This window comes from Drosophila nasuta, chromosome 2L (assembly GCF_023558535.2).
Source record: "Drosophila nasuta strain 15112-1781.00 chromosome 2L, ASM2355853v1, whole genome shotgun sequence".
NCBI classification, from domain to species: Eukaryota; Metazoa; Arthropoda; class Insecta; order Diptera; family Drosophilidae; genus Drosophila; species Drosophila nasuta.
The window spans coordinates 16740008-16760110 of record NC_083455.1 but is presented as its reverse complement, the minus strand read 5'-3'; the positions used below and the strand labels follow the sequence as shown (position 1 = coordinate 16760110).

General features: G+C 36.6%; 1 protein-coding gene across 1 annotated transcript in view; it reads left to right on the top strand.

Moving 5' to 3' along the window:
* The window catches only part of LOC132798434 (neural-cadherin), a 145355-nt gene that overhangs the window by 30321 nt on the left and 94931 nt on the right, over positions 1-20103 (top strand). Inside the window, 7 exon segments of the mRNA XM_060810288.1 lie at positions 13274-13724; positions 14109-14325; positions 14405-15190; positions 16507-16740; positions 16801-16992; positions 18402-18413; positions 19193-19383. Coding sequence (XP_060666271.1) covers positions 13274-13724; positions 14109-14325; positions 14405-15190; positions 16507-16740; positions 16801-16992; positions 18402-18413; positions 19193-19383 — 2083 coding nt within the window.

The following is a 20103-nucleotide window of genomic DNA, read 5'->3' as shown; positions in this document are numbered from 1 at the left end:
ATCGATCCTTTAACTCGTTCAGAAATACGCATTAAGAACACACAAAAAACCGCAAATATTGCATGAGAATTCAATTACAAACTGTAATTAATTTTTATAATGTGTCAATAATATATTTTTATGTGCGATTAATGTCTGCAAATAAGTGTGAAACGAAAAATGCAATTTAAATGTTCATTAATTAAAAGTAAAAAGTATTTCATGTTGTGCCCCCTGACAAAAGAAATCGTTTTATTTGCTCAGTGTAATGAGCAAAGCTTTGTTTATTCTTTAAACAATGAAGAAAAGTACAGTCGAGTACTCATTATGAATAAGAGCAAAAAAGTGTGGTATTATTTTTAAAATATACTTAATAATATAGCACAAAAATACTAAAATATACCATGTGTTATATTTAGTATATTAATAAAGTATTAAATTTAAAATACAGCAAGGTTTAACTAATATACTAGATTGTCTTATAAAATATACTGAATAATATAGTATAAAAATACTAAAATATACCATGGGCTATATTTAGTATATTGATAAAGTAGTAAATTTAAAATGTAGCAAAGTGTAACAAATATAATAGATTGTTTAATACTCGAAATATACCATAGATTATTAAAATATACCAGATTTTTCAACCAAAACAGCTAAGACATTATTGCAGACACAATTTATTGGTGTCAGACGGACGGACATTGCTTTATTGTCTCGACTGTTGGCGCTGATCAAGAATATATATACTTTATAGGGTTGGATATGCTTTCTTTTGCCTGTTCCGTACATTCCCAGCCGACACAAAGTTATAATATCCCTCTCCTCTATCCGTAGCGGGTATTTAAATTGTATAGCTTCATTTCCTTTTTATTCCCAATTACAACGAATTCTTTACAAAAGTCAATTTAATGAATTCTAATTATTGTCACATATCCGTAATCACATCAAGTGAAAATTAAAGCTCAAATTGTTCGCTTTTATGGCTCAATCATTGAATTAATTATTTGTGAATATGCTAAAATATGCTGACAATTTTGATAATTACAGCTGAGCTGTGTCATTATACGTCGGATAGGATATTAAATGCGAACATTTAAGCTCTTAATCAGTAAACATTTACACAAACTTTTTTTTCTATCGAGTTGAACGGAAAAAGTCACAACGCAATATTTAGTAAAAAAGTTTTTGTAATCGTTTTGTCTATTTAGTTAATATTTATTGCCGTGTGGTCAAATGGTGAAATGAAAATAAAAACACGGCAATGCTTTTTACGAGTGTTGCGCAAAGAACATAACATAGAACTGAACTGAACCGAGCCGAGGAGCAGAGGACACAAATCAAACAGCAGGTGGGCAATTCAACTGCAAGGCTGACCGAGACCAAGACCCAGACCGAAACGAGAATGGGAATGAGAACGAGAACCCAAACCAGTTTGCCATTTTGTTTTCACAACGCAAATACAAATTGTTCGAGAGGTTTTTATGGCCAAAAAAACAGCAAAAAAGAGTTTTGCACCCACCAAAAAAATGGCCAGGGCTTTGGTTAAAATTTGTATTTGCAGCGCCAACATGCTGTGTGCTCTCCACTTTCTCTCTCACTCTCTGGCCAATCTCACTTTGCACATGCAGCGTTTGTTCACATTGGGAATTGCATCTCTGCCCCTCACCTTGCTTCCCTGGTGACTCAAACCACTCGACGATGCGGTGCTGTGTGTGTTGAATGCCATGTGGAAAGCGCAATGGGGGATATTCAACGTTTACTCATTAAAATGCAAAATGTTCGCGCTTTTGGAGCTGCTGTGCATTTGCCTGCACCATCACAAAACAACAACGAACAGCTGCACTAACAACAACCAAAAAAACCAAAAACTCTGATAGTGTTTGGGGTCCTTTAATGACAACATGCCAACTGGTCGAAGCGTGTAAATTGCTGCACCATTGTGTGGTTTTAACTTTATTGAATGGAAAGTGCGTGTCAGCAGCAACAACAACAACAACAACATGAACAACCGAAACAACAAGCATCATTTACATGGCTTAATGTGCCAAATGAGGCATTTCTTGTACTGTGTTGTGTGTTAAACATTTTCAACATTTTACCGAAATATTTACGCTCTTAATTTACACAATCTTTACGCCTATTGTGCGTAGAGGCGTGGCAGAAAGTGAATTTTTTGGTTTTTGTGGTGTTTTCTCTTTGTATGCGCAACATGCGAGACTTAAATCAGCATCAACAGCAGAAGCAGCACCCAAGAAAACCACTTGAAATAGACAAGCACGTTCTACAAATTTTCATAGCATACATTTCAGGGCTTACGAAATGATTACCAAGTGGGAGAAGAGAAAAAGAAAGAGAGAGTGAATGCGAGAGCCAGCTAGAGGCTGCATTTGTTGTATATATTCTTATGACTACTTATTGCGATTATTATTGGAAAGCTGATGGCATAAAAATGCATATTAAATGCGACATTAACAATAATTCTTTGCGCGTTCTTCCTTGAGGGTGAGATTTTTGTGTAGCGTTTGCTCAAGTGGCAAACGCATAAAGTTCAGAGACTGATTTATGGGACAGCGAGAGCGCTTGTGAAAAAGTAATTGATACATACTTACATATATGAGATTGAGCTATGAATATGATGCTGCAGTCTACGATATAATGAAGTGCTTCTTGGCGACAGCTTGAAGGGTGATTTGAAGGGTGTGTTTGCTTATGAGTTGGTAAAATTAATTTCATAAAATTGTATTCAACGAAGGCAGTTAAGACGGCTCTATTCCTTAACTACTAGCAAAGACTTATTCTACATTATTTTATAAAACATCATTTAATAATAGACTAACAAATAATGCTAACAAATTAGAACTAGTTAAATTCTCTACTGAGCAAATCTATCACGATTTACTCTTTGTTATTTTACAAAACATAATTAAATAATGAAATACTCTACTCTACTCTTTGCAGTCCAAACTATCAAAACTTATTCTACATTATTTTATTAAACATATAAAACATGTCAAATTACACAAATTGAAACTAGTTAAATTCTATGCTTAATAAATATTTGCAGGCTAAACTTTAATTATATTTTGCGCAGTCTTTTGGTGCATAAATCACATTTAAACAAACAGCTAATACAAGTGTACACTTGACTAGCTTTGGCTGGCCATTAATTAAGTGCAATTCAAGAGTCAATTCACAGTCTCAGTATGGCAGCAGCAATTCAGCAATTTCGCAATGTTTATCAGAGACTTTTCCAGTTCAATGCGTTTTCCAGGGTCATACAAACAGAAAATTTATGAACTTTTAACTTTTTGAACTGAACAACTTAAAGCAACTCGTTTGATGCCATTTGCCAAAGTGCTGTTTGCTCTCTCTCTCTTAAGCATTTTTCTAGCTTTAGCTCCACATAAAGCACTGGCTCATCAATCAGAAAGCAAAAGGAAAAAAAAAATGGGGAAATGAAAAACGAAACTAATGTGCCTTGGCAATGCCAGGGGCTTTAATGACTGAAGACTGTCAGTCGAGAGTCGAGTGTCGAGAGTGGTAAACGCAGGTTGACTCATCTGCTGCTACCTTCGGTTTGATTGGTATGCAAGGTGCCCGCCAGCTTTTCCTGTTCTGTTCTGTCCTGTCCCCCATCTAGTCGAGTCATCTCTCTCCCTGTGTTTGGCACTAAAATTGCAATCAAGTCATAGCAGTTGCTGCTACTACTGCTGCTGCTGCACACAATCGCCATCAAACTCAATCAGGCTCATGGCTGATGGCAGGATAACAGCCAAACGCAAGCCAGATAAAGCACTAGACTCCCTCCCAAGAATCCAGAGGCTGTGGAAGCGACTGCGACTACGTCTAGTTCCACCTTCTGCGTGCTGAAAATTTCATTAATTTTCGCTTAATGTCTGCCATGTGCGCAATTTCACTTCGCATCGAGCCCAGAGCCCAGCAGCTGTTTTTCTCCTCGCCGCATTTATGCAAACTTGGCCCAATCGCCGAGGCAGTCAGGTAGCTTTGAATCAGGCTTTATTATGACACTTTAAACAGCGTTAAAGCCTTTACAAACTGCCTTCTTTTTAATGGTACACATCTTATCATAGTTAAAGCAGAATGAAGCTGAAATGCAGATTAAGTAAAGAAGAACTAACTATATACTTATTGTTAGAGTTGAAATAGTTCGAAAAACAAAATAAGTTATAAAACTACAACAACTCTAAACTTAAAATAAATACACACAAATATAATTGACTCATCTTTTGAACATATAACATACTTTATTCTTCATTGGTTGTCATCAGAAAAATTGGAGATTAAATGAATAATATGTCAAGTTATTATTAATAGAGATTAAATAAATAATGTACCAAGTTATTGAGTGAAATATATTTTAAAATTGAACATGTTTAAGAAATAATTTCCAAATTAATTAGCTTGTCACGCAACTTACTTTGCGCTCTCCACATACATCAAATATAATAGTCTCTGCTATTGCATATAGATTCCTATATTGGTCTAGAAGCTGCAAAGTCTATTTACTTTCTCAATTGCCATTTAGAGCATATTAACTTTGTAGCATTTTCACTCACACCAAAGCGACTATTTGCTATCTGCTCTCTGTGTTGTCCTGCACTTGCTCTGACACAGCTAATGGCCTTATGGCCTTGTTTTTGGTGGGGGTGATGATGAAGATGACGACGAAGAAGAAGAAGAAGAAGCGAGAAGGCTTCTAGAGTTTTCTGCGTAAATTTTAATTGAGTCTTCGCTCGGTTGAGCAACTAAGAGTTGTTGCCGCGCAGTGTGCTAATTAATTTATTAATGTTGGCAATTTTTGCTGCTATTTTTCTTTTTCTCAATTACGATTTTTTTTTTATTTGGTTTTGCGTTTTTTTCTTTCTTCATTCTACTGAAATTGGCAATTAAATAGACGGGCATTGGACTGGCTGGTGTGATGGGCCAAGCTTATGGTTTATGTCTGGGGTCTAGGCTTGGAGGTGGTTGCCGTCAATGTGGCAACATCAGCGGCTAAAGAGCTGCTCAAAATGCTCAAGCGCGTTGAACGTTTTAAATTGCGAGCTTTATTTGTCAGAGCAGCGAGTGGAAGAGGCAACCAGAGATAAAGAGAGGCAGAGAAATGTGACACCTACTAAAGTAAAAGTCTTTATGGCAGCAACAGCAACAGCGGCAGCATCGACGGCAGCAACCATAATATTATCTTTATCTGAAACTGCCAATTTGCTGCTGCCTTGACATGCGGCAAGGCGTGGCAAGGGAGATAAGCAGACGCAGCCAAACGACACGTCTCCATCTGCGTTCACGTTGGATGTTGCAACACACACACACACACACAGAGACTCCGTTTTTGTGCCTGAGCTGTCGCATAATTTTGCATTCATTCAGCGAAGCGAAGCAGTTGCTGCTGCTGCTGCCTTGGGGCAACAAGCGCTACCTTTTCGCTAGGTGTTAACTCATTTGCGTTGCAGTTAAGTGACTCAATAAACGGCAACTCAAACTGAGGACTGCACGCTGTGTTACACACAACATACACACATACAGATACTCACACATATATACATGCATATGTTTATATAGTTGTCGCAATTTGAGCCTGAGTTACATGCCAGCTTATGCCGGATATATGTGGCATGTGGCATGTGGCATGCGGCAAGCGGAATGTGGAAGCTGCTGATTTGCAATGACAAATTTTTAATGCTGTCAAATGTTTTCATTAGTCCAGACAGCCAGTTTAAACCTGTTTCACAACTCGGGCCTAAATGATCTAGTCGACAAATGCGGCCAAAATGAGGTGTGAAATATTGCCCATTTGTTTTGTTATTCCACTGAATTAGGCATAAATATTTAAATATTTGTGAAAGTAAATTAAACATGTATTTTATGCGGTTGACTACTAAATTCTAAGATTTGAGAAGCCAAATGGAATTCATTATTGGAATACAATATTATTATGATACATATTTTATGATTTGGTGTAGGGCAGCTTTATATGTTCAACAAATGAATAAGTTTTGTTGTTGTTCATCACGTATTTTGATATTCAACTGAATTAATAATTTAATATTTTTGAAAGTAAATAGAACTTAGCTGCTGTGGTTGACGATCTAGTATATTAAGTACTGTATGGTATATTTTGAATGTACTGGACAATATGGTATATTTTATACATTATGGAATATTTTGAATGTAGTACATTGCAATCTGGTATATTTTGTCATCTATAGTATGATATATTTTTACAGTTCGGCATTTACACTTTTGTATATTTTGAATGTGGTACTATATGAATATACAATATATAACATTTGGTATACGTTAGTATTTTTTGGTATATTTTTTAATTAAAAAATGGGTCGTGGGTATTTTAGTCGAGCACATTCGACAGAACAGAATTAAATATCTTCGAAAATAGGTGAAAATATGTATTTTATAAATTTGATCGCAAATTAAAAGTTTAAGCGAACTTAAGTTAATTAATTTTCCTTCTTTGTTACTTTAATTGATATTTTATTCAATAGCATTGTTGATTTTTATTTGTTCTACAAATGAATAAGTTTTTCTTTGCTGACTCATCTTATATTTGTGGTTCGTGAAGTGAATTAATATATACATATTTTTAATAGTAAACTTCATTATTACTTTCATAAATATTTCGTTCTGTATTGTTGTTCATTTTCATTAATAAGTTTTGCTTTGCTATTTCGACAAATATTAGTTCATGAACTAATCAATTATTTGTCGAACTATTTCTGAGAGTTTCGTAAACAAAAATGTGAAAAATAACATTATTGCTCTGCTGTGTACTATTTATTAGACTACAACTTGCTCCCCAGCATAATCTCTGTCAAGATTCGAACAAAGTGGCTGGGCACAAATCCCCCAGTGATTTCACATCTTGCACGCCCTCTTGACTACTTCATCAATAAGTTCAATATTTGACTTTAGCTTTAGCTACGCCACACACGCACAATGCTTTCCTCTTTTTTGTTCACATTGTTGTTGTTGTTGGCAGCTTCATTAAAGGCATGCCATCAAAAAAATAAAAATAAAAAAAAGAAAAAGAAAGGAAAACGAGGGGAGCAAATGAATGGCAAAGAATGAAAACGAGCAAACTGAGTGAGAAAGAAAAGAAAAGGGAAAATATCCATCAAACCCATAACGCAAATATTACGGGGAGCCATAAAATCCGGCAGCAAAACTACCTGCAGTATTGTGCTCTTATTTCCTTGCCCTCGTATTTATCGCTGGCATAAACCGAACCCACAAGGCAATAACCCAAAACAACAGTAACAACAACAACAATGCCAAGAAAAATGAATGAAAATCCAAGGAAATTCATTTGGAACTTTAACCGAAAAAAAACGCAACTGAAATGTCAGAACGAGAGAGTGGAGAGAAAAAAGTTTCGACTTGACTGCATTTTAATCAAGCAAAGAGCAAAAAGAAAATATGAACCACATTGTGGCACCCTTATACTTAATATGACGACGACTTTGCTACCTTGCCACCACGAAGGGGAGCTCAAATGAAGTGTCAATGCTTAGCAAGGGAGAGGATGGGGTAAGGGGAATGGCATGTGGCATCAATAAAGTCTTTGCAACCATTTCTCGTTTCCTCTATTTCACTATCTTGCAATCACTTTTTTTTTTTGCTGTGAGGACAAAGGTTAAGTTGCCGTTAAATTGCGGAAAAGTAACAATCAAATGATGATGACATAAATGTTGCAATTCTACTTCAAGCAACTGCTGCTTGATTCTTCTTATTTTATTGCCGCAATAATTTGTTGCAGACATTACTTTGAATGCAGTCAAATCAAATGGAAAAACTTTAGCAGCTGCTGCATTAATATTCACAGAATTAGCGTGATTTGACGTGACTTTGATGTCAATTGAATATTAAATATTTAAGGGTGACTAAAGAGTTTAAGTTTTTGATCAACTTGGTCATTTGACAATGTGGTTGACCTCTATAGTATATTTTGAATAAAGTACTTCCTTGATATAAAAGCCTTTGGTATATTTAAGTATTTTTGCGGTTTATCATTTGGTATATTTTAAGAATAATACCGCACAGTTTTCTCTTATTGAAACTTCAATTTTGCTTTTGTCGAATTATTTTTTTAATTTACATATATTTTTTCACTTTTATATATTTTTTGATGCTCATCTGAAGATTTTTTATATTTGTTTATTTGGCTCTTTAAATTAATGCTCTTGTCGTATTCACGCTAAGAAATTCTTAGTAAGAATACGGCTTTAAAATCCAATTCACGTTTTAGGCAGTATTAGCTCATCTGATTGATTAACAATTAAAACGTGAATCTCCACTAATTGAACAGCTACTGGCATTTTATATGCCTTTCAATCATCTCTGCTTATCTTATAGATTTTGCCACAGGCTCAAGTAATTAATGAGCACAGCTTTGTGTCGCATTTTAAACTGTTTGCCTCAAAACAGCTTTAAAAGCAAATCCACTTTAATTGCTTGTTTAACTTGTAGTTTATTATGGTTTAGAAGTGGCTCTGGGGATAGTGTCGTTAAACTGCTTCGCTATTGTATCGCATTTCTTATCAAAAATTACCACATGCATTAAGTGACAGTTGCACGCAGAAAGCATCTCAGACTCTTAAAAAGTCAAAGCCATGCAACATGGGGCAGGCAGGCAACAGCATCAGTTTTAATGCTCTGGTTATCACCACCGAGGGACAAGCTTTCACAGCCATTCAAAGCCATTGTCATCATAAGCCAAGTCAAGCTGAGACTGTGTGTGTGTGTTGCTGTATTGCAGTTGCTTAGGGGTTAGCATCACGAACTTGCTTGCAACATGCAACACGACAAGCGACGGCGAACCCGGAAAGGCGCCAGTCTTTGTCTTGCATTTACTTTGCACTTCAGCGCGACGTTTTGAGACAACAATGAAACCGAAAGACTCTGCCCAAAAAGAGAGTGTGTTTTTTATTTCGCTGTCTGGTTGATCTCCGTGTTGGGTTACAGAAAGCAGAGAAAGAAAGAGAAGCGGGAGAAAAGCATGAAAAGAAATCGCAAAAGCCTAAAGCCACGACAGCATCGTGGGTAGACAAACAAAGCTGCTTATTGTTTCAATGGATTAAGTGGAAACCAGCCACTGTGGACCACACGGCGGACCACACGAACTTTGTGGACTGATGTGAGACTGAAGTAAAGTGTAAAGTGTGCTGAGCGTAAGATGATGCTGAGCAGAGGCATCAGGCATCAGAGAGTGTACTGTGAAAGCAGACGCAGCTAAGGCTAAGTCCTTCTCAGACAAGGGCACGAGAGTTTGTCGCTTAGGGTGGCTGCTTGGCTGGCTGCTCTCTCAGCTTCAAGTGGGTGCCAGCTTCAAGTTCCACTTCCTCACACACACACACAGCACTGCTTCCTCATATTTTTTTACGCAGAATATATGTATGTATATATAGAGACTATATGTGTGGAACTTGGCAACGTTTGGCGCGGAAGTTTCGCAATGGGCGGGCACTCAAAAGAAGAAGCAGAAGCTGGCAGGAATAACTCTCATGAGTGTCTTGATACAACGACATCTTTTTCTCTCGTGCATGATGGGGGGGGTCCTTCTACTTCTACATCTATTTCTCCTTCTGCTTCTGCTTCTGCTGCCTTGAATCTCTGTGCTAAATTGATGCGCATAAAAATTGAATTTGTTAGGGAAAATTGACAACTGAAAGTTGTGTTACGTGCAACGTAAGCGAAATTTATTTATGTTCTACGTTTTATAAATTTATTTTAATGGTCTCGTAATGTGATGTCATCTTGCCAGACCCAACACAACTTTCCTTCTCACTTTTCTGTACGTGTGTGTGTGGGCGGGGAAAAACTGATGATAGTTGGCAGCATGCGAGGGAAAGTAATTTACAAAATACAAAGCAGCTAATAGAGCAACATAAATCAGTTAGATTTCTACATATGTAACACTTGTCTGTCTTTAACTGGAGCTCGAAGTTTGCTTGATAAATGTGCATAACACAAACTACAGAGTGCTGAATTATTTTGTTTTTCATATTTTTTCTTGCTCACTCTTAATACATTCAAAGAATTTTCGCATTCACTTGCCATTTTAACTATTTCATAAAAGATGCGCTTAAGAAGAACAGCTTTTTATCTTCAATTTGCTTAAAGCCTAACGAAAAATATGGTTTTGCGGATTTATCTCATTTATTTGAGGATCAACTAAATTCATTTATTTTGAACGTGACGTTTTTTTTTTTTTAATTGAAACCAAATCTATTTATTTTGTATGTGTTATTCTTTCACTATTTTTGAGTATGGAATTCGTTTTAAATATATTCTCTTTTATAATTTTAATACATGAACTTAATAAGAAACCACTATTTCTTTTTCTTAACCTTGGATACGGCGTTCTTAAAAATTGTATACCCGAGACTATAATAAATGGGGATTCAGAGAATGGCAGACGATCTGGTATATTTTATTATTATATGGTATTTTTTAATTTAATAATATATAAAAATACCAAATATAACATTTGGTCTGTTTTAATATTTTTTTCGGTATAGTAATTTGGTACATTTTTAAATTAATACCGCACTTTTTCACTTTTATTGGGTACAAATCTTTTTCGATTTTAATTTTAATTTGTTATGTACTCGTCTTTTAAATACTAAAAGCGTTAAATAAAAAGTTTCAAAGTTTTATTAAGAACAACGTAGACAAATTGTGTCACAGTTTTGCGCATTTTATTTGGCAATATTTCTTGTTAGGCTCTTCCAGCCGGAAACTTCTGAAATATTTGGCATTCGCTCTAATGCGGTACTAATAGCACTACCCTGGCTAAAAAGAGGCAAAAATGAAATCAAATGAAATAAAATGCATGGTTTGTTGCCAAGTCGATTTTAGCATTTAAGCCGTAAAAAATCTTTTGCGCTTTTGTTGTTTGGAGGCGTGTGGGGGAAGAGGTAAAAACAATGGCAAAATGGCTATTTATTTTAGCATTTTGCCTGTGCGATTTTAAATTTTTGTCTACCGTTTCGTTTCGTTTCGCTTCGTTTTGCTACCTACATCGTTGTAAGCATTGTCACCACGGAAATCCGCCATGTTGGCTGCTGGCTGCTGTTGCTGCTGCTGCTGCTTTGTGGCATGCCTCAATGCACAATGTTGTGCACGCTCGCTCTCTATCTCCGTTTCTTTCTTTCTTTCGCGACGTGGGACGCGACGGGCTTTCATTTATGCATTTCGTATTATTTAAATTTCAACTTTACCTGAAGCACGCTCGCCACAATAAGCCATAGAATAGCGTTACAAACAATGCCAAAGCTGGCAAATAACAAAAACTTGTGCAAAATTGTAAAGAAAGTTAGCAAGACGTCCTCAAGAGAGTGAGAGAGGAGAGGAGAGAGTGAGTGCATTCTTCTCTTTCTGTTTTTCTCTGTCTTTGGGGGTTGCCTGCCAAAGTTTGTTGCATTTTTGTGCAATCTGTTGAACAGCAGCAAAGTATATATACATGTATATTTATATATGTATATATATATATAATTTTGGCAGTCATTGGCTCAGAGTCTTTGTCTTTAGCGTGATATTTGCTTAAAGGCGGTGGCTTGAAACAGAGCGAAAAGTAAGTGGGGGGAATGCTTGTGCAGCCTGTTTACAATTCACTTTGCTGCACTTGAGAAATTACACATGCTTCTCTCCTCATCTTATTCCCTCGCCCCGCAATCCAGTTGCTGTCCTCATATACATTTTTTTCCTCTCTCTTTTTTATTTTTTGCCTTTTATCGCGCTCGAATTTCGTACGCCTTTGTACTTAGTTCATGGTGCACAGAGAGGGGCAAGGGGCAAGTAAATCGTCTGTCTTATTTGTCTACCACTACACTCTAAATACACACACACACACAGGGCCACTTCACCCACACAAACACACACACACACACACACACACATACACTTGTGAGCAACACACGCGTATAATATGCGCCAGAGTCATCATTGGGGTTCCTTTTTGGACCTTTTGTAGGGCTGCCACATTGCTTGTTGTTGTTGTTTGTCGTTTCTGTTGTTGTTGTTGCTGTTGTTGCTTAGCTTGTGTTGTTTGCGCTAACCAACAGCAACGACAACAACATGATTGGTATTTTCCGCTGCAGACATTTCTCGCAAAAGGTAGCAAAAGACGACCCCTGCATTATTTTTCTTTTTCTCGCTCCCCTATTTTTTTCTGTACTTCTGTTTTTTTTTTTGTATTTATTCTGTTGCTGCCGGGCGGCTGTTTTATTGATTTTCTTCTTCAAGTTTGTTTTTTTTATGTACTTTTTCGCCCATTTTTTTTAAGAAATTCCAGCGAATTTCAGTTAAACATTTTGCAACTTTTTCAGCCATTTAGCGCGTGTATCGAAAACGGTTTCTTTAGTCGGAGGAAAAAGAATGCAGACAAGTGAAATGATAGCAATCTTAGTTAATTATTAAGGGTAGAAGCTCTAAATATTAATTTGTTAAAGTTCAAAAAGTTTCAAACAATTTGAATTGCTTGTCAAAAAAGCATAGCATACTTATAAGGGCAGCAAAGAGATAGTAGATAAAAAAATAATAGAGTATTAAAATGAAAGATATTTTAACTAATATAATGAAATAAATAAATAGAGTATTAAATAAAAGATTTTCTTTATTTGAAATATCAAAAAAATTTTCATTTTTCGTTAAAATATTTGATGAATGAATGTTGATTTGAAACATTTTAGTAAAATAGTAGTATATATAGTAAGAGAGAAACTAATCGATTGATGACAGAGCCTAAAAAGTATCTTAAGTTAAATGAATATTCAACAAAATTACAATCCAATTGAAAAAATGTAGTTGATTAAATTGTATACAAAAAAGAATACTTAAGACTGCAGAACTTTAAGCAATACTGTAATGTAGAATGCAAATGCTTGATGAAATAGATTTGCAGAACACTCCTCATCTTGAACATTGAGTGCTTGCAACACATGCAACACATTTGCCTTGGACTGCTTTTCCAGCTCATTGCATTTGAATGGCTTAAGTGAAATTCGAGCGCTTTAAATTACACGCCCTGCCAGTGGCAGTTGTAAGCGTGGACTGAGTGCCTAACCAACTATCCATTAGTTGTAATAACAATGGCAAACTTTTTTTTTCGGTGGTATGCCACACAGACATCGACACCGACACCGACACACAGTTGCTGCTAAAAGTATATGCATAGGCAAAAGACAAACAAAAAGTGCACAAAATTCGACAACAGAAAAACTAAAATTTCTCTTTTTTCTCTATTCATTTGCAGCTGGCATCAAGTACACGGACAACCAGCGTGTCATTATCCTGGTGAAGGATGTGAACGATGAGCCGCCCTACTTCATCAATCGTCCACTCCCCATGCAAGCTGTGGTCCAACTGAATGCACCACCCAATACGCCAGTGTTCACGTTGCAAGCACGCGATCCCGACACCGATCACAATATACATTATTTCATTGTGCGCGATCGCACAGGCGGACGTTTTGAGGTCGATGAGCGATCCGGTGTGGTGCGTACTCGGGGCACAGATCTCTTCCAGCTGGACATGGAATATGTGCTGTATGTAAAAGCAGAGGATCAGAATGGCAAGGTGGACGATCGTCGGTTCCAGAGCACGCCCGAAGAGCGTCTGTCGATTGTGGGCGGCAAGCGAGCGCCGCAGTTCTATATGCCAAGCTACGAGGCTGAGATACCAGAGAATCAGAAAAAGGACTCCGAGTAAGTAAAGTTAAAACTAGTCAACGAAATTCTCTTGTGTGTGTGTTATGCAAATGGCCAAATGCCAATAAATGTTATGCGAATTAGAGCGTGACAATGTGATGTTTTCGGGCTCATTGAAATTCCAATAGGAAAACAACTGTCAAAAGGCAGTCGAGCGAGTGACAGATGAAAAGCCAAAGCCAGAGCCAACTTGGTCACTCTCGCACTCTCTCTCTCTCTCTCTCGTAATGTATGCATGCATTTTACATATCCGCCACATGATGACAACTCTCTTAGCCCCAACCACAATTGAGCCACAACCACAACACAACCTGCTAGCTGTCAGCTTCACTCACTCACATTTCTCTCTCTCTCTCTCTCTCTGTCTCTATTTACTTGCAGCATCATTTCGGTTAAGGCCAAGTCCTTTGCAGACCGTGAAATACGTTATACGTTAAAGGCACAGGGACAGGGCGCTGGCACTTTCAATATTGGACCCTCGTCGGGCATTGTCAAACTGGCCAAGGAGCTGGACTTTGAGGACCTGCGACAACCGCACGTTTACTCACTGATTGTGACAGCCACCGAGGATTCCGGCGGTTTCTCCACATCCGTCGAGGTAAGATTTCACAAAAGCTCGTCCTTCTCCCTTAACAAAACAACAATTTCACCTCTCTATCTTTCCTATCTCTCCTTAGCTAACCATACGTGTCACGGATGTGAATGACAATGCGCCCAAGTTCGAGCTGCCCGATTATCAGGCACACAATGTCGATGAGGATATTCCCCTGGGCACCAGCATATTGCGTGTCAAAGCCATGGACGCGGATTCGGGCGCCAATGCTGAGATCGAATACCTCGTTTCGGATGATCATTTCGCTGTCGACTCGAATGGCATTATTGTGAACAACAAACAGCTTGATGCTGACAATAATAATGCTTACTATGAGTTTATTGTCACGGCCAAGGATAAAGGTGAACCGGCCAAGTCAGGCACTGCCACAGTGCGTGTCTATACCAAGAACAAGAACGATGAGGAACCAAAGTTCTCGCAACAAGTCTACACTCCGAATGTGGATGAAAATGCCGGTCCGAATACTTTGGTCACCACTGTTGTGGCCTCCGATAAGGATGGTGATAATGTGCGCTTTGGTTTCGTCGGTGGCGGCACTTCGTCAGGTCAGTTTGTCATCGAAGACATCACGGGTGTCATCCGGTTGCATAACAAAGCCATCTCACTCGATCGCGACAAGTACGAACTGAATGTCACGGCCATGGATGATGGTTCCTGTTGTGTGAACGGTGATCAAACTATTCACACTTCCACTGCTGTTGTGGTGGTCTTCATCACGGATGTTAACGACAATAAGCCGGTGTTTAAGGATTGCGGCACCTACTATCCCAAGGTGGAGGAAGGCGCGCCCAATGGCAGCCCAGTCATCAAAGTTGTGGCCACCGATGAGGACAAAGGCGTCAATGGACAGGTAAGAAAAAAGTTGCTAAAATGGAGTTTTAAGAAAGTGTAGTTCTAAAGAGTTAGATTTTATAAGATTTCAACTCTGTTACTCTCCAGCTTGTTGCTTTGCAGTGAAGTTATGGAAACTATGTTGTGTAGAAATGTTAGCGTTCTAGCTCTTACCGTTTTGGGCTGCGCGTTGATAGTTTAGTAAATTAGCCAGTCATAACAAATGCTGTTATTTATAGATCGAACTTCTATACTATTAATTATTTGATAAAATAATGTCAGCTTTTGCAGTTTGAGATATGTAAGGATTACAGCCTCCTAGCTCTACCGATTGAACTGTTTGTTAATAGTTGAGTCTATTAGAGAATGCAATAAATAAATAATACAGATCCATAACACAGATGACTAAATCAAGTTGCGCAAACTATGTTGAGTGCAAATTACAGCCTCTTAGCTCTTACCTTAGGGCATGTGCAAGCCTCCTAGCTCTTACCTTTTGGACTGTGTATTAATCGATTAGTGAGTCATCCAAGACAAATAGTGTTTATACACAGAAATATTACAATTTTGCACGCCAAGTGACACACTATTTGCAAATGTTTAGAAAAATGCGGCCTCCTAGCTCTTACCATCTTTATGCAGTTAGTCTGTCAGCAGATTTTATATATTTTATGTACTGTAGTTATTATTTAGCTACCTACTATTGGTTACTTATTTTTCAATTACTAAAGAAAGAAGTTATGGAATTAATTAAGTTTTCTATGAAATTGTTGCATATTTTGTTTCCTTTTTCAATTGAAAATTGTATTACATTAGCATCTTTTTATAATGGTTTTAATTTTGGTGAAAATAACATATTATTTCTTTATTTTTTCCTGGTCTCAAGTGTGACACATTTACGTTATGAACTGACACGCCATCTCTTTTGTAGCCTTAACTATGTGTTAGGCGATTTTATAAATTAAATTTTAAACACATATGCATACATAATTGCACTTTATTTTAATTCATAAAGTAGGTTGGTTTCTAATAAAAAAGAAAACATGCCAAAAATTGAAATCGCTTGCAAATTAATTGAGGCTTGTGATTTTTAAGGCATTTACAAACACGATTAGGCCAAATTGCATTACAAGAGATTTCGTGACGAGATTTCGCCGAGAGCTACGCTGTGCCAGAGTTGCCACGCTCAAGTTCAATGCACCCTCAAGCAACCAAGAAGGGTTGCATGTCGTGTTATTTGTGTTTGTGTTTGTGGCGAACAGCGCCTGAAAGCTATAATCACAATTGTGTCAATCATTAAGCAATTTTGCATGTTTCTTGTCGCCCGTCACACAGGTTAAATACTCGATTGTTCAGCAACCGAATCAGAAGGGCACCAAATTCACCGTCGACGAGGAAACCGGCGAAGTGTCCACCAACAAAGTGTTTGATCGCGAAGGAGACGATGGCAAATTTGTCTCAGTTACGGTAAAGGCAACCGATCAAGGTGATCCCAGCCTCGAAGGTGTTTGCTCTTTCACTGTCGAAATCACCGATGTCAACGATAATCCGCCACTCTTCGATCGTCAAGTAAGTGAAGAAAAATGCAACTCTCAATATTGGAATTAACTTGTATTTAATCTTTTTTAGAAATATGTGGAAAATGTGAAACAAGATGCCAGCATTGGCACAAATATTCTGCGTGTCTCCGCCTCCGATGAGGATGCTGATAATAATGGTGCCATTGTCTATAGCCTGAGTGCTCCCTTCAATCCCAATGATCTGGAATACTTTGACATACAAGCCGAATCGGGTTGGATTGTGCTGAAGAAGCCGCTTGACGTAAGTGTTTGGTTTCCCTATTATTAAATCCAATTTAAAGTTCAATGCCATTTTTTTAGTTTTAAGTTTGCGAACCCAACTAACCAAGTTTTATAATTTCACTTGCAAGCCAAAAAAAAAAGAAACAAAAAAAATATAATAATAATTTATGATTTCATTACTAACAATCTAAATCTGGGCGCTTATCGCCGTCAGAGTAAAAACGTTAAACTATTCAAAAACGAAAATAGTCGAACATTTTGTATCATATTCAGTTCTAATTTATCATTTCAAATGCACCTTTCTTTTGTTTGAGCCCAATTTAAACGTTAGGCAGTCTGAGTTAAAGAGTTGTCTAATTTTTGATAACTCAAAGAACACAGTTGAATCGAATTCGATGTGAGAGCAGTGCAAGTTTTTTTGTCACAATCGAAACGAAGTATAAAAACTATAGTATATTATTTTCATTTTTAATTTAGTATTTTGTTTAGTTTATAGTGCGTAATTGGCAAAAAAAACAAAAAACCAAAAACAAAAACAAAAAACGTAAAACGTAAGCAAAATGCCAAGCGAATTGATTTTTAACATTTTTTGAAACAAATCAACTTACAAAAAAAAAAAAACACATCAAGAAACCCCGACAAATGTCCATTAAAAACAAGTAAAACTATTGTTGGTTCAGGTTTGGGAAATGGAAAAGCTTTTAACAGACAGATGCTGCTTTTATCTAGGCTTAAGCAAACTGTACAAAGAGAAAACTAAAAGGTTTCATCAACTTTACCATATACAAAAAAAAGAAAAATAAACGATATATATACGAAATATTTCCTTTAGAAACGATCACGCCTATTTTTGAGCATCGTTGTACAAATTTTTGATGGCTAAATATACGAAAAAAAATATTCTTAAAAACAGAATTATTATCTCTCCTAATTTTTTCTTAAATGGAGCTTTATTTTTTATGCCAATTTTTTGTTTTCTTTTGCTACTCTCCAAAATCCCCAAAAAGAAACAACCCCATAAACTAAAAAAAAAATAAATCATATTATAGATAATTCTTTTTTGTCGAGACTATAACAATTTTTGAAGGTCTCTTGCCGCAATAGCTATAAAAAAATCGATTTTTGATTTTAGCTAAACAAATTTTGACGAGCGCATTTTTGCATGCCTCTGTAAAACAAAAAATGCGAATGCCAAAGTGTTTTTCATTATTTTTCCTTGTAAAATATCTGTAAAATATATAAAATGAAATTGATGATAAAACTTAGCTGTAATGCAGGCGATATTTCTTACATTTTTTATTTAACTGCACCATTTATCATATAATTTAATGAATTTCTTTACGTGCGAGTTCAGCGAGTTTTAATGGGTTTTTATTGTTTTTAATTTCATATGAAAAATCATCGAAAAACTGTTATCAACAATTGTAGGGTTGTTATCCTGTAAGTAATCCGAATCTACTCTCGTATTCGTATTCGTATGAAGTGTTTTATTCATTTGCTTTTAACTATGTGCTAACCCAAGCAAAAATAAAATTTCGAACAACAACAATTCGCAAATTCGCACTCCAAATTGTGTAAGCTAACGAAACTAACTTTGCTGCGAGAGCACAGCATACTCTCTCTGTCTTTCATGTTGTACATAATTGAAATCTCTCTCAAGGATTTCAATCATTTACCAATAATCTATTTACACACTCGTGCCTACATATTTAACTTTCCAGTTAATGTTCAAAAACACACTTCATTATTTTAGTGCAGGATACTCATAAAATAGAGCAAGAGATAGTCTCGTCAAAATATCCAAAACAAAAAAAATTCCTACCTATTAATATATGTTTCATTGACTATCCCAAATATCCAATTTGTGCTAAATCCATTCCTTGCTTATCCTAACAAAAAGCTTTCCATTCTGAGACCCGCCAATTTTTAATTATTTTTATATATTTCATTTATATTTATGTTTCATATACAAAAAATATTCTATACTAAAACAAAATTTCAAATATTAACGTTCACGTAACGTAACGACAACGATGCCATTGAAATACGTAATCGTAACTCTAACCGTTATATGTACGTTACGCAAAACAAAAACAATAACTAATACACAAACCACAACAAAACTAACATACGCGTTTAACATTGTGGCTAACATTTTGGCTGTTGAAACTGTTACAAAAAATACTACAAAACATTTGACATACTGAATCAATCAACAGCGCGATCGTTATCGCTTGCGCGTGCGCGCCTCGGATCGTGGCGATCCGCCTTCGTATGCCGATGTCGATGTTGAGTTAGAGGTCGTCGATCGCAATAATAAGCCGCCCATTTGGGATAAGTCCATTTATGGGCCGATCCATTTGTCTGAGAATGTCACTGTGGGTACGGTTGTAACATCGGTTAAGGCAAGGTTTGTATAGCCAATGCACACACACACACTACACAACACTTACACAACTAAACACACTCAACATTCTAATACTACAACTACAGTATATGCTGAAGTTTCTCTTTACAAAACATAAATAAAAAGCCTAACAGCAGCGACCCTAACATAGTTAGCATTTTTTGGAAATGTATAACAGCATTTTAGCTACATAACATAGCTTTAAGCTTCCGAGTAACAGTTCTGTTAAGCTTGCAGCTAAATTCGTCTGTTGAGTATAACACTTAACATACAATAGTAGTATAACAGTCTCGGTACTGTGTCTCGGCTAAATTGACTCACTCAACGAATTGGTGCCTGCTTAACGAACCTCAGCTCACTTAACGAACATAGCTTTAAGCTTAACATACGGTCTGTCGTAACTTTCTGTCTCTTTCTCTCTCTCTCTGTCTTGTCTAACATAATGTAAAGCTTACATTTTGAACTCAAGCGATAACATGTTTTTTGGTCGTTTATCGTAACAAGGAAATCTCAATGATTTTTTTCCACAACCATCAACAAAATGATTTGACAAAATACGAAATTCGAAAAATCCCAAGGAAATATCGAAAAATTCTTAAAATTGAAAACTTAATGCTGTTGGTGTTTGTTTTGAGTGATCATTTTTGTAATTGACAGTCTGAATAACGGTTGTCGGGTACTTTTGCATTTTGCTGCAACTTCACACCACCCTCCACACATTTA